A 13,310-nucleotide genomic window follows, 5' to 3' on the forward strand; every position below is an offset into this window, starting at 1 on the left:
GGCTTCTTCACCGTCTTCGCCAGCGAGCTCTCCATCTACACGCTGACGGCCATCACCCTGGAGCGCTGGCACGCCATCACCTTCGCCATGCGCCCCGACCGCAAGATCCGCCTCCGGCACGCCGCGGCGGTCATGCTGGGGGGGTGGCTCTCCTGCTTTCTCCTCGCCCTTCTGCCGCTGCTCGGAGTCAGCAGCTACAGCAAGGTCAGCATCTGCTTGCCTATGGACACGGAAACACCGGTGGCCGAAGCCTACGTCGTCTTCATTTTGATATGCAACATCATTGCTTTTGTCATCATCTGCGCCTGCTACGTAAAAATCTACCTAACTGTGCGAAACCCGCAGTACAAGTCAGGGGACAAGGACACCAAAACTGCCAAGCGGATGGCTGTGCTGATTTTCACGGACTTTCTGTGCATGGCTCCCATCTCTTTCCATGCTTTGTCCGCCATTATGAACAAACCACTGATAACTGTCACCAATTCCAAGATCTTGCTGGTACTCTTCTACCCGCTCAATTCTTGCGCCAACCCCTTTCTTTATGCCATTTTCACCAAAGCTTTCCGAAGAGATGTGTTTATCCTGCTTAGCAAGTTCGGTATATGTGAGCATCAGGCTCAAGTCTACAGAGGTCAGACGATCTCAGCCAAAAACAGCAGCAGCTCCTCTGGGCAGAGAATTGGCCGAGGAGTAGGTCAGATTCTTACCGGCATTCAAGAGCCAGTCAGCAATTACCTTCCTGCCATGACAATGCAGAACCAAATTCTCGTGGAAGAATGCAAGCAAACGGAGCTATAACACCTCAAGAGTATCACAGCCACAATCTGGTCAAGAGGTGGTTGTAAATCTAGTGAAGCAAGTGAGAAGATCACATTCTCAATATCCTCTTTGTGATGTCTGAAAATACCTTCAGAGTGGTCTTCTTTTAGACACGTCACTCATTTGAACCTCTTGTCTCACACTCTTATCAGTGCAGGTCAAAAGATACTGCTCTGATGACAATGCTGGAAGCAGATGTGAACACAACTCATAAAATATGAAATATACACTCATCTAAAAAATTTAAGGAAGCAGGAGATCAAGCATAGAACTTGGGGGTACTTGTATGACTTAAAAAAAAAAACAACAAAGATTTATAATTAAAACAAGATGAAAAACAAACAAAGAAACAAACAACCAAACAAAAAGTTGAGGTTCTCAAATGCCAACTGCCTACATGTCAAAAGTTTCAAGTGGTTTTCTAATAGCCTGAAATGAAATCGATTCCTTCTGCTTCTGCCATTCTGACCTAAAACGAAGTTAGCCTTTTGTTTGCAGCTCTTGGTTAAGTTGGCTGAGGTGGGGAGAGAAGCCTCTTTGTATTGCCTTTGTAGCAGGAAAAGGCAAATCTCATTGATTTTGCAGCTGTTCCTAACTGGTAAGAAACTTTAGGGCACTCGTCTTTGTGTGCTGCAAGAATTCCCTTAGGATCACTCTCTCAGCTTTTGATAAATTTACTTAGGGGATGGTTTAGTTTGAATTTGTTTTGAAGACTACTCTGGCAAGTCAAGGATGATTTTTTTGACAGCTGAAACTTAAGCCTGTACTACATTTTCTCCTTATTACCCATTCTTTACCTGACTCCAACACTGTTAAATCTGAGCATGACTTTGAGCACCCTGTGAGTACTGCTTTCTCACCACTACTGCTGTCCCTTACTTACCCATCTCTGACAGACACAGAAAGACTTTTCGTTTAGCAGTGGCTGTATTGAGCTGCCTCAGATCTACACTTGGACAAAGGGAGTGCCTTCAGGTTACTTCTTGCCCTTCAGCTGCTGAAGGCTGACCGCTAGCTCCTCCAACATGGTTTAAGAAATCTCTCCATCTTGTAGTGAGATCTGCTACCTGACCTATGTAATGCCTGCAGGACAACTACATAAGCTACAGCTAGCTTCTGGTTGGCCACAGCTTGTCTGTAGCTTAGACACACACTCTCCACACTGTGCTTAAGGAAATCCAAGCTCAGACACAAGGAACAAACCACAGTTTTTTGCTCCAGAGAAGGACTAAAGCATCTTCTGCCATAGTTGCTGCTAGGTGGGGCCAGACAAAGATCAAGCTTGGCTGTGCTCGGTTCATCCATAACACCACAAACAAATGAGCTGGAGCCTGGCTCTATACACCTCTTGCCGACATCGGGACTTGAGGTGAGAGCTGCTCTGCACCAGCTTGCTTGTTAACACTTGAGTGACCTGAGTGCCTGGTTTTGACAGCCAGATCAGACCTGGTCTCAGCCAACTGTAGAGACTAGCTCTGTAGGACTGCTACCAAGATTGCCATTTATCATTTCACTCATCTGTTTGGAAGGTTTACCATGAAAATGGAGAATATTAGGTGAATCTTTGCCTTCAGGTACATATTTTCCAATTCATTTTGCAATACCTATATGGTTTTTAATCAAATTTTAGTCTTTGAGGAACTATAATTAAATTGGACAATAGTCAGATCTTTTATAATGTGGGTTAGTAGTATCCAGAAAAATGTAATGATAGAACTCTTTAAACTGGTAGCTCCTACAGCTAGAAGCTGCATGATTGCAAATGTACGTACCCCAATTCAAACTCAATTTGATTCCATATTCCTGATTATAAACAAAGGCTGCATCAATGAGCAGAAACAAGGGCCTAGATTCACCCGCTCTGCAAGATGGTCTCATAAAGAAAAAAGAGAAGATTCTGTCATTGTTAATGCCATTTAAAAACCACAATATTGCACTATAGATTGATTTAGCTGCATATTTTAGGGAGGGGCACGCTTCCATTTTTGGTTGATTCTCTGCACTTTGAAACCAAAACTGCTGAAAAGCATGCAAGTAATAATTCATGACCTCCTCTTCTGTGATCTGGACTCACCCAGTGTTAATCAGAAACAAGAAGCTACCTTGAAGTGTGCAGATCAGCAAAATGCAGCAGCTGCCTTTAGCATGATCTGGCCATGTCTGAGAGTCCCATACAAAAAGTGTTATGCTGAGATGCAACCTGCACCCCTGGGTTCTGTGGTCCTTCTAATACTGGAATAACAATAAAGGGAGATAAAGTTTCCTGAGTGCCTTTATTAAGCATCTCATCAGCAGCTAAGACAATCAAGTTCTAATGGACAAACTATACATTTCTGCTACAGACTTCACAGATCCTAGCGTACCAGTGAAAAAGAAAACCCAAGCTTGAGTCGTATTCTTTTTCAGAAAAAGAGGAAAGACTAAACCAACATGTATTTTAAAACTGCTTTAAAAGTAACATGGATCACTTGGTTCAAACCTCTTTTTTTAACCAGAATGTTTGTTCCATGGAAATGAGTAGCTCACTGGAAAGATATGCTAGATTGGACTGACTGAAGTGTGCTTTTCAATTAATACGGCTGTTTGCTGCTATGAATCAATGACAGATATATTTACATATGATTGAATTTTATCTCCCATCACTGCATGTATTTTTTGTCTATTATAAGAACTGTGTGATATCCTCTTTATGAATAAAGTTTGTTATTTCTGGTTTGTCTTGCATATACCTTCTTGTGTTTAACTTGGTACAAAATACCTGAAAAGCTATTGGAAGGATCCAGGCAATAGACTTTAAATAATTTATTTGCCAGACTTTTTCTTGTAAATGTTTGTATCATACAGATACCCTCTTCCACTTCTGCCATTTCTGGGTTTGCACATACCCTTACATAATACTTGCTATTTTAAACCTGTCTCAGCAAGATGTATTATTTCTGGCATTCAGTACGTACTTTCTCTAGAATACTTTAGAAATAATGCAGAGTACTGGAATAAAATGTTTTATTTCAAACTATAAAAGGCTCAACAAGTTCTTTCTGAGATTTTTAAAATATCTTTCCTAGACTATTTCTCATGCACTCAATTTCATTGTTCTCCTTGGCTGGCCTGACCACATGACACACTGTTTGACAGAGGTTTTAGGTTTTAGCCCATGTCTAGCAGGGAAAGGGAAGTCCTAAGTGGTCATCTCAGATTGCAGCAGGGATAGAAAGGAACCACAGTCATACTGCTAAGCTCTCAGCTTCCAAAACCATAATTAACTACATCCAAGATAATCAGAAAATCACCTAGCAGCCATGAAGTCCCCTTCAAAAGACTGAATCTGGAATCTGATCTTTTCCATTCTCCTTCCTAAACCTGATGTGCATGCAACAGCCACAGTGACCGAGGACTGGGTACTTCACGAGAAAACACCTGCATAGTAAGAAGTTTGTGTGGTGGAGACTCTGCTGCAGGAACTCTCGGAATAACTAAAGGGATCTGCCCATATGCAACATTACAGAAGATCCCTCCCTCCCACTAGATCTCCCTTCAGACAAAATGTCCCTTATCCCATATTGCCAAAATTTATGCTGCCAAATTTTATGTTCGGTAATTCTCATCAGTGCAGGAGAACAGGTGATTATCTTTTTATACAAATCCTTCCGTTGCCTTGGGGAAAAAAAAAAAAAAAAGAAAAAGAAAAAAAAAACCAAAACACACAAACAGCTGAGGGATAATTCCCACTGCTGAAAACTGTCAAAGTGATCAAATATCCGCTCACTCTTCACACAGCCTCCCTGTCCCCAAAAAGCAGACTTCAGTATCTGTGCACCTTGCCACCACCTGTAATTGTGCTCCCCTCCTACATGAAGCTTTAGGGTGCAAGGAAAGCTTTTTCTCACTTACAGATGCCAGCTGGCATCAGCTAAGAGCGTTAAGCTTGTAGGCAAGAAGAAAATGCAACAGGCCAAGAGGCGACAAGGTATAACTAGTTCTTTCTACGAGGCCGATGTTGTTCAGCATGCATGTAAGTAGCCTGGAAGAAGGACATGACAGAGTCTGCCATCATATTAAGTTGTTTAGAGAAATTCAGTGCAACTGAAGTGATATGCGTGGTGAAAAAAGAAAATTATGTGCTCTGAGCTGACAGCCCCAATTAGGCAATAAGACAAACAGTAAGTTAAGTCTGTGAAAATACCAGCTTATGATTCCTGAAGATCTATAAAGCAAATTAAATTATATTCTTGGGAAATGAGCAGAACATAAACGCAGTAATTATGACATCACCGTATAAATCTACACCTCATATAGCATAGCTCTTAACTCTGCAACAGAAGAACAATACAACAGAACTAGAAAAGTTTCAGAGTAGGGTAGCACGGAGAATGAAAGGCTTGGTGTTACAGCTAAGAAATCACTAAGTGAAGCAGGAGCCCTTGCACGAGAAGGGAGATGGCAAAGCTCAGTGAATTCATGAGCAAACAGGAGCATCTGAATTATCAACTTCAGCTACCCAAATCCACTCTGGGTAATAAAGTTTCCACGGGTTTACAGAGAGACTGAGAACTCATGGAAGAGACATCTGTGAAAAGAAACTAGAACAACAAAGTATGTCTCGGGCTGCTTCTGAACTGCGAATACACAACAAATGGGAGGGAGTACCTGGGGAGCATCTCCTATGTGCTCGCCTACTTTTTCATGCTTAGCTCGCCACACACCGCTAGCTGCTGCCACAGGACTCTGGCACAGGGGAGACTTTTGGTCTGTTCCACAGCAGCCACTTTTCTCTTTTCTTCTGTCCAAGCAGTTCACCTATTCAAACTACATTGACAGCTTCAGCTGCACCTTCCCTTCCTTCCATAGGCCTGACCACAGAGCCCAAGTAGATAAAAAAAGCCAGCTGAGTGAAGCGCATATCCCCTATTCAAAACACTACCTCAATGGATCTGACCTCATGGTTCAAATGAAAGGGCAGAGGCCAGCTGCTTTCTCCCAAAACCCTGCACAGAAATGGGAAGAGCCAATGTTATTACTCTCCAGGGCTTCAGGTGGTTCTGAGATTTCAGACTGGAGAACAGAAAATCCTGTTTCAGGGTAGCAGAGAATGCCATTACTTTTTCTACATAAACTTCTGTGATTCCATTTGCATATTTTGGTGGTAAAATATATATAAAATATATATATAATATTATTCTCTGACACTATAGAAAAAAGTTGTAAGGTTGCATTGGAGGCTTTGTTATGACAACTTGAAACTTTCTCTGAACAATTTAACTTAAACTGGCTATAGCTAAACTCTGCTGGCTTCCTCTCTCTCCACCTATAGAGACACGGATTTTTTAATTGAGCAGGCATTTGTCCTAGATGACACCACCTGCAACAGGTCAGCTATAGCTGAAGTAAAGCATATCCTCCTACGGTATCCTGGACTTCAAAAAAAGCAAAAGTAATTAAATGTGATTTGAAAACATTACCATAGCATTTTGGTTTCTTAACATAAATAAAATGTGCTTTTGTTTCCTTTCTTGCTGGACAATTTAAATATTAATATTCACAGTGTAATCTTTGGAAAACCTGTACCAAAAAAGTGAAGTTTGATTTGAGTAGCTGTCCTACACTTATGTGCCAAAATGAACCAACCCCCCCCTTCCAGGCTGTTTGGGCAGGCTGATGAGTAACAGCAGCATAACCTCTACTGTTTTTCTAAGAGATGCTAGGCATCCTCACTCTAAGACCACGCAGTATTCAAATGATTTCTGGGTTTGTTAAAGGTGGACAGAGTGAGGCACAAACTGAGGTGGATATTGTGCCTTTCTGACATGCGCTCCCCTCCCCTTGGCAGGAATTCTGAAGACATACAACATTGTACCGCACTCTGCTGTAGGCTTTGGGGGCGAAGGCACAAGGTGTTGGAGGGCCACCATCACTCCCTGGAACAGAAGATGGTTAAGAGGTCTTAGTGACACACATCATAGATTCTGACAGCACCATTAACCTAGAATTCACACTGGTTCTATAACACATCTGCACAAGTCTGAAATACTTTTCATCTGCTTAGGCACATCCATCTCACCAAATTTCTTCTCGTGGGACTAGAAATCACGATGTGAAAGTGCACAAATGGAGGCTCTATGAGGTCAATACACACAGTGCTTCATCAGCAGAACCAGTCAGTTCCACCTTCCTATCTCCATCCCAAACCTGTCTTCCCATGCATACACATTGGTATGAATTGCCACAGTACCTCATATTAGACAGGATACCAACACCTGTCCTTTTTTAACTGTCCTTACTTTCCACCCTGAAAATATTAGGTAACTATTCCAAAACATGGAAAAGTCTCAACAACTGTAGTACAGGGTTTAGACCTCACTGGGGCCATCCTGAACTTAGTCCTTCCAAGAATTTAACTTCTGCAGGATTAATATGAATCAACTTGAATCTTACTCTACTTTTTGGATAGGAGCTTTCTGTGCTGTCTTCATTATATGCAAGGCCAAGCCTTGGATATGTGATATAAGGATACATCTGAAGTTGTATCCTTACTGTTGCACACCTGTACAGTTCAGATGAAGCTTATGAAGGTTTGTTAATTAGAGAAGGAGCACACTCATTTTGGTTGTCTACACAGCTGTGATGAGGAGTCCAGGGTCTCTCTTTTTCTTCTCTCTTTTAAGGAATGAAATCTGTTGTGAATACCAACTTCAGTCACGAGACATATCTAAGAGCTTTCTAAACAGTCATTACAAAGTGATTGGAATTGTTGGGTTATTTGTATATATACTGGGATACTTTTTATAACAACTGCTTCCCTGCCAAGAAGAGCCTCCCTGTTGCAAACACAGAGACTGGTAACTGCCTGGACTACCAAACCCATGCTAGCTGCCTTACAGCTCAACAGCTTCAGCTGGAATGACAGCAGCTTTTCTTTGAGAAGTGAAGAAAAACAACAGCACTCCTTGCCTTTTGTGAAAGCAAAGCTGCAACAAATCAAATCCAAGCAGTAACATGGGTCTTAACAAAAAATTTCTCGCTGCAACTGTTGCTGACTGGCATAGGCAGGATAGTACTGAAATACCAAGGAGCAGGAAGGTTGTGTTTATGCTGCATGTACAACGTTGGTTTCAGTCTGACTGCAGCGAAAGAATTCCCATTAAATCATATGTGGATTACTGCTGCTGCCTAGAGGGAGCTGTGGAAACAACAGATCAATTATTTTCTAACCAGCTACAGATTTCTGATTAAACACTGCAATGATGCACCAGCGTAAAGCAACAAGAAATGTATTTTGATAAAAGGCAATTAGGAAGCGGTGGGTGACACATTGGCACATGCAACTTCCCATAAGAAGTCCCAAGGTTATTTATTCCTTACATACACTTCACTTTTGTCAACCAAATATTTTTGCACTTTTTTTTTTTTTTTTTAAAAGACTGGCAACCCTCTTTTATATTTGTCCTCTGTGCTCTCTTAGTTTGCTCCTTCCAGGTTCTCTTTCTGTTTCCTTTCTCTGCTATGAAAGAAACCCCATGCTCTATTTCCTGAAGGACCTTACATTTCCCACCTTATCTAAAATTATTTAAGCTACATGCAAGCACACACACAAAAACCTCAGGGAGAAGTTACAGACCTGTTTAAGAATATGACAATTTAGGACAGAAAATGAAAGCCAGAAGAGACTCTTAATAAACATTAAGAGCAACTTGATCTGCTAAAATTAAGAACTGCTTCACCTTCCCTCTCCCCCCTTCCAAAACCAACTTAAGTGATACATGCAGAAGTGTCTGTGGTGTGGATATAGTTCTTTAGCTAACCTATTTTTAATATTGGTATCATCATCACACATTTCTCAACTCTCTACACATACACAGAACTTTACTAGATGCTGCTTTAATGTTTGAACAGTAAAACTACTTATTATAACCAGACAAATTCAGTCCACAAAAGCCAGTATGTCAGAAATATTGCTCCCAGCATTAACACTTTGACTTTGTGAAAAGCTCCAAAAAGATAAGCTCAGAAGGAAAGAACCTCCATCCTGCAAAAATTCCAGTTTTCTGAGAAAAGGCAACCCAAGACAGAACAAAACCTACACACAAAGTTTCCGCAGGGTGAATTCTGTTTCACATCCTTTTTAGAAATGCTGTATTCCCCAGGACACCGTTTCCCAGAATACAATACCTGCTGAATCCACACAGCTCACCTGGAGTCAGTCAGTTGTTCCTCTGAGGGGCAAGGTCTGTAGGAACTCCTCAGACACTGGTATGGCAGGACACACAAGGAGCCCTATCTGATGGGACCTTGCAGCAGGACTCCTAGGAGAAACAGGAATAAGACTGTATTTGGAAAGATCAGGAAGCCAGGTGGTTCGGCAGAAAACTGCCTACCTTACTTTGCTAGTCCACCACCAGCTAGGAAGGGTTTTTCTTTACCTTGGCATCAAGTCCTGTCAGCTCTGGCATTGTAAAGCAGCACCCCAACTCTCTTGGGATTCAAACGTGTCTTCTGTTCCACACATCTTTGGTACCTCTAGCAAAGGAAAAGTATTTCTGCTGTGACAGAATCATGTGTCCACATGTAACACAGTTTTTGTGCTACAAGAGCTTTTTATTTTTACAATTTAATGACAGTCTTTGCTTTGGACTTGTTATTGAAATATACTAATCAAAATTAAAACACTTGCCATTTTCAATTTCAGTAGCTTTTTATTTACAATACTGAATTAAAAACGAGAACCAAACCAGGAAAGTATAAACCAAATATACCAAGTGTTTTTTAAAATATTATCACTAAGAGGCATTTTAAAATACTGGCTCACCAATCTCCATCTCCAGATAGGGGGTTTTGACCTATGGAAGCAAATGGGCAAGCCAGTATCACTAGCAATGCAAAAACTTATTTTCAATTATTTATTCTCTCTCCATATTACCTCATTACTTCAGATAACCCTCGTTCAGGTCACACAAAGACATGCACACATACTATGTAAAACAATATCATGGCAAAGGCATTTTACAATGATATATTTGGGACAGTCCTCACTCTAAAGAAAAAAAAATTGTCATAAAAGTAATTTTTGGAAACCTCTGTATTCACACTGAAGGTCAAAGGTAGTTCAACTGCAGTTCACTTGACTGTACTATAGATGTCATTACAGCTGAAATGATTAGAGTGGTTTTGGAATAATCCCATTAGTGGTGAAAAAAGTAGCTTGAATAGTGACAGTTTTTGCTCTGAAAACAAGTGGCAAGTCTAACAGTATCTTACAAACAAAAGCATAGGTTAGGAGAAAAAAAAAAAAACCAAAAAAAACCCCACAAAGCTGATAAAGTTTAGGGCAAGTTGTAAGGAATTATGAGTACCTGACACTAAATGGGGATATACTAAAAGCTATGCTAATATCTTATCCTCTCATACGTCTGCAATTAATATAATAAAGACAAAGAAATCAAACTGACAGGAAAAGGAACAGGTATTTCAAAATTTTTAAAGAAAGAAACAAAACCCTTCAAATACTTTGCTCATGCCCAGGTTGGAGACCACAATTAACATTCACAATTACAACATTCTCATCTTTGCTTACAGGGATGAAATCCAGCTTTTTTTGTGTTTTGAGTTTGCTACTAATTTGTCAGTGTGCCACTTTCACTCTTTGTTTTAGGGTCCCTTTGAAAATACTTTGGCAAGAACAACAGGCCATTTCTCCAAGCTGTTTTTTTTTCTTACACAGTATGCAAGTTCAGACAGCAATGGTCTTTCTTGGTAAAACAACACAATTTCTGATAGATTTTTAACCAGAATAATTTTCAAATCCTTTTCAAGCTGACAAGTATGACAGATTTTATGGAAGAAGCACAGACTCACAGAATGGCAGGGGTTGGAAGGGACCTCTGGAGACCATCTATTCAAACCCTCCTGCTAAAGCAGGTTCTCCTAGAGCAGGCTCCATAGGTTTGCATCCAGGAAGGTTTTGAGTGTCTCCAGAGGAGAAGACTCCACAACCTCTCTGAAGCGGTACAGTTTCTTGGGTTTCTTTAAGACTTGCCCATGTATTGAAGTCTGAAAGTATTTTTGGGGAAAACAAAACAAAACAAAACAAAACAACCAACCAACCTTGAGTATTAGAAAAAAAACACTCCTCCTGATCCTTGGTTTGCTATAGCTTTACACCACTGTAGCTAAAAGACTGCTTCAAAACCACATTCCAGAACACAACCTTCCATATAGTTAGTTTAGACTATAGTTTACATTCTTTCTAATCAAACCTAGATTTTGAACTTGAAATTTAAGAAAAAAGTACAAGTCATGTCTCAAGATACTGCTTTTAGCTAGGAACTGAAAAGATGTCAGCTGCTGACACTAAAAAGCAATTCTGTCAAATCAGTTTCACTGATGAAGATGAAACCTCTATGATCAAGCCAGACACCATCCAAGAACTCTGTATTTTACTTCCCAATATTGTCTTGCATTTCCATTTACAGGACTAACACCCAGGTGGCACACCAAGTTATTCAACCAGTCTTGTCTCAGAACCTAATTTTCAAGTTACCATAGGGAGAAAATTCTTAAATAAATATGGAAGTCTGACCTTATGATTAAAATGTGATTATTTGGGGTTTTTTGGCAACATTGTGATAATATTAAGTGGAAAGTCTGCAAGGCAAACTCAAAAAGCCGGTGAAGTTATCTGCGTGTTATTAAAGTAACTTCAGCATCTTCAGCTTTTACCACATAGTAGTCATTAAGCCTCATATATTAAACAAATGCACATGTAAGACAAAATGAAGTGGCAAACATTTTTAAATAACATCTTTAATTAAAGTTTTTGCAAAGGCAAAATATTAAACTTAAAATAGGTCTTAGTACATCAAAATACTAAGTTCTCTAATCGTATTCCAAGCATGGCCTTTGAAACATAATATCCTGTATATCACAGAGGAGCAACCTTGATCTGCAATTGTACAGAATGAATTTTACAAACATAATAAATATATTTACCCCCTTACACATAACAGTATATGTACAACAGCAGTTGACAAAAGTAGCTCAGAACAGCAAAAAAGGATATTCCCCCACTCCATAATCTATTGGTACCCTATGCACTCTGGAACATGTCTCACTGGATGACTGTACATATAGCTAACCCAAGGTAGTTCTTCCTGTTAAAAAAGCTCCTTTTGTTCCACAATGTCTAATCCACCAAATAATAATTAAAAGATACACTGCATGAACTGCCTGAAAAAAGTAGACAACAGGGAAACCAAGGGACTGGTTCTTATACACTTCCCAACCAATCACAGCAATGGGAAAACGAGACTTTAAATGCCAGACACCAATACAGAACAATATGTAAGTTTCTTCATCTCGTGTAGTCACTAATCTCAAAGTCTAAAAAGAACTCTGATTTCAGTTGGGGGTGCCTGGGTGGGGTGGCACACAGTAAACCCCACGGTGCTGTTTAAGGCAGCCCAGCATCAATCCAGTGTGCATTGTCCTAAAACCGTCGTTCGCTTCCTGGATGTCTTACTGCACTCTAGGAAGCCTTTGCTTTGGGGGAAATTTTGGAAGGCCTTATGAATTTCAAAGGAGCTTTTACAAATCAAAGAGATTGAATCAAAATGAACTTAAGTTAACAAGGTCTCTAACTCCTTCACTGGGATTAAGAAATTTTGCTCTGGTAGTGTTATATGGTGATGTAATTACTGCTAACTGTCAAGCAGTAGAATTTTCACAGACTCAACGAAGTTTACTTAACACTCCTAATTGTTCAGCAGAAATAGAAGAAAACATTTATAAAAAAGAAAACTGTTACATGACACAACATGTTCTTTGCTCTTTTCTAGAAACTGTGCTTCAGAATCACATATTGTATCCTTGGAAATAAACCCGGACCACAATGACCACTTTAAATCGTGTTTAGGAAAGTGAACGATGTTCAAATGCAACTTGTGAGTACAATGCAGGAACAAGCAGTATGAAGCCTCAAAGAAATCTTGTCGCTAGCCAGCAACTGAGGGGGAATAAAAACATATTTTATTTAAATAGTCCAATATAAAATTCCTTACGTGACTAAATTCTCTATTATCTCCTTAACAGAAAACATATTTCAATTTGTTTTCAACTTAGATGTTTTAAAATGATTGCACACTCTAAAACCCAACAGAATTAGAGAAAAAAAGTTGCTTTTCTGATTGAAGCACTGCAGGAAATTTACTCTCTCAGGAATCAAAAAAAATAAAAAGTATTGTCATACTGGCAAAACAGGTATTCTGCAAACTGAAAAGGCACAAGACTCCCGATTTTGCCCAGTTGCTCTGAACTTTCTGTCAGCCATCATGGTGATAATTATGAAGTTATCTTTCCCCATTTTTTCCATCATAAAAAGGTGCTCCGTAATCTGTGCAAATTTTAACATAAGCCCTCTTGAAATCATTAATTGTTTCCATAATACTGAACTGTTTAAATGGGAGAAAAAACCAACCTAAACAAAAATCTTGTTTCGGGGG

The 13,310-nt window shown here is 39.9% G+C and overlaps 1 protein-coding gene across 1 annotated transcript in view; it reads left to right on the top strand.

The window, feature by feature from the left end:
• The window catches only part of TSHR (thyroid stimulating hormone receptor), a gene marked incomplete at its 5' end in the record, with an annotated part of 29,408 nt that extends 28,610 nt beyond the window's left edge, over positions 1–798 (top strand). Inside the window, one exon of the mRNA XM_008938658.1 lies at positions 1–798. This exon is cut by the window's left edge and continues 1 nt beyond it. Coding sequence (XP_008936906.1) covers positions 1–798 — 798 coding nt within the window.
• Between the last annotated feature and the right edge of the window lie 12,512 nt (positions 799–13,310).

This window comes from Merops nubicus, unplaced genomic scaffold, assembly GCF_000691845.1.
Source record: "Merops nubicus isolate BGI_N331 unplaced genomic scaffold, ASM69184v1 scaffold4734, whole genome shotgun sequence".
In the NCBI taxonomy this organism is placed as follows: domain Eukaryota; kingdom Metazoa; phylum Chordata; class Aves; order Coraciiformes; family Meropidae; genus Merops; species Merops nubicus.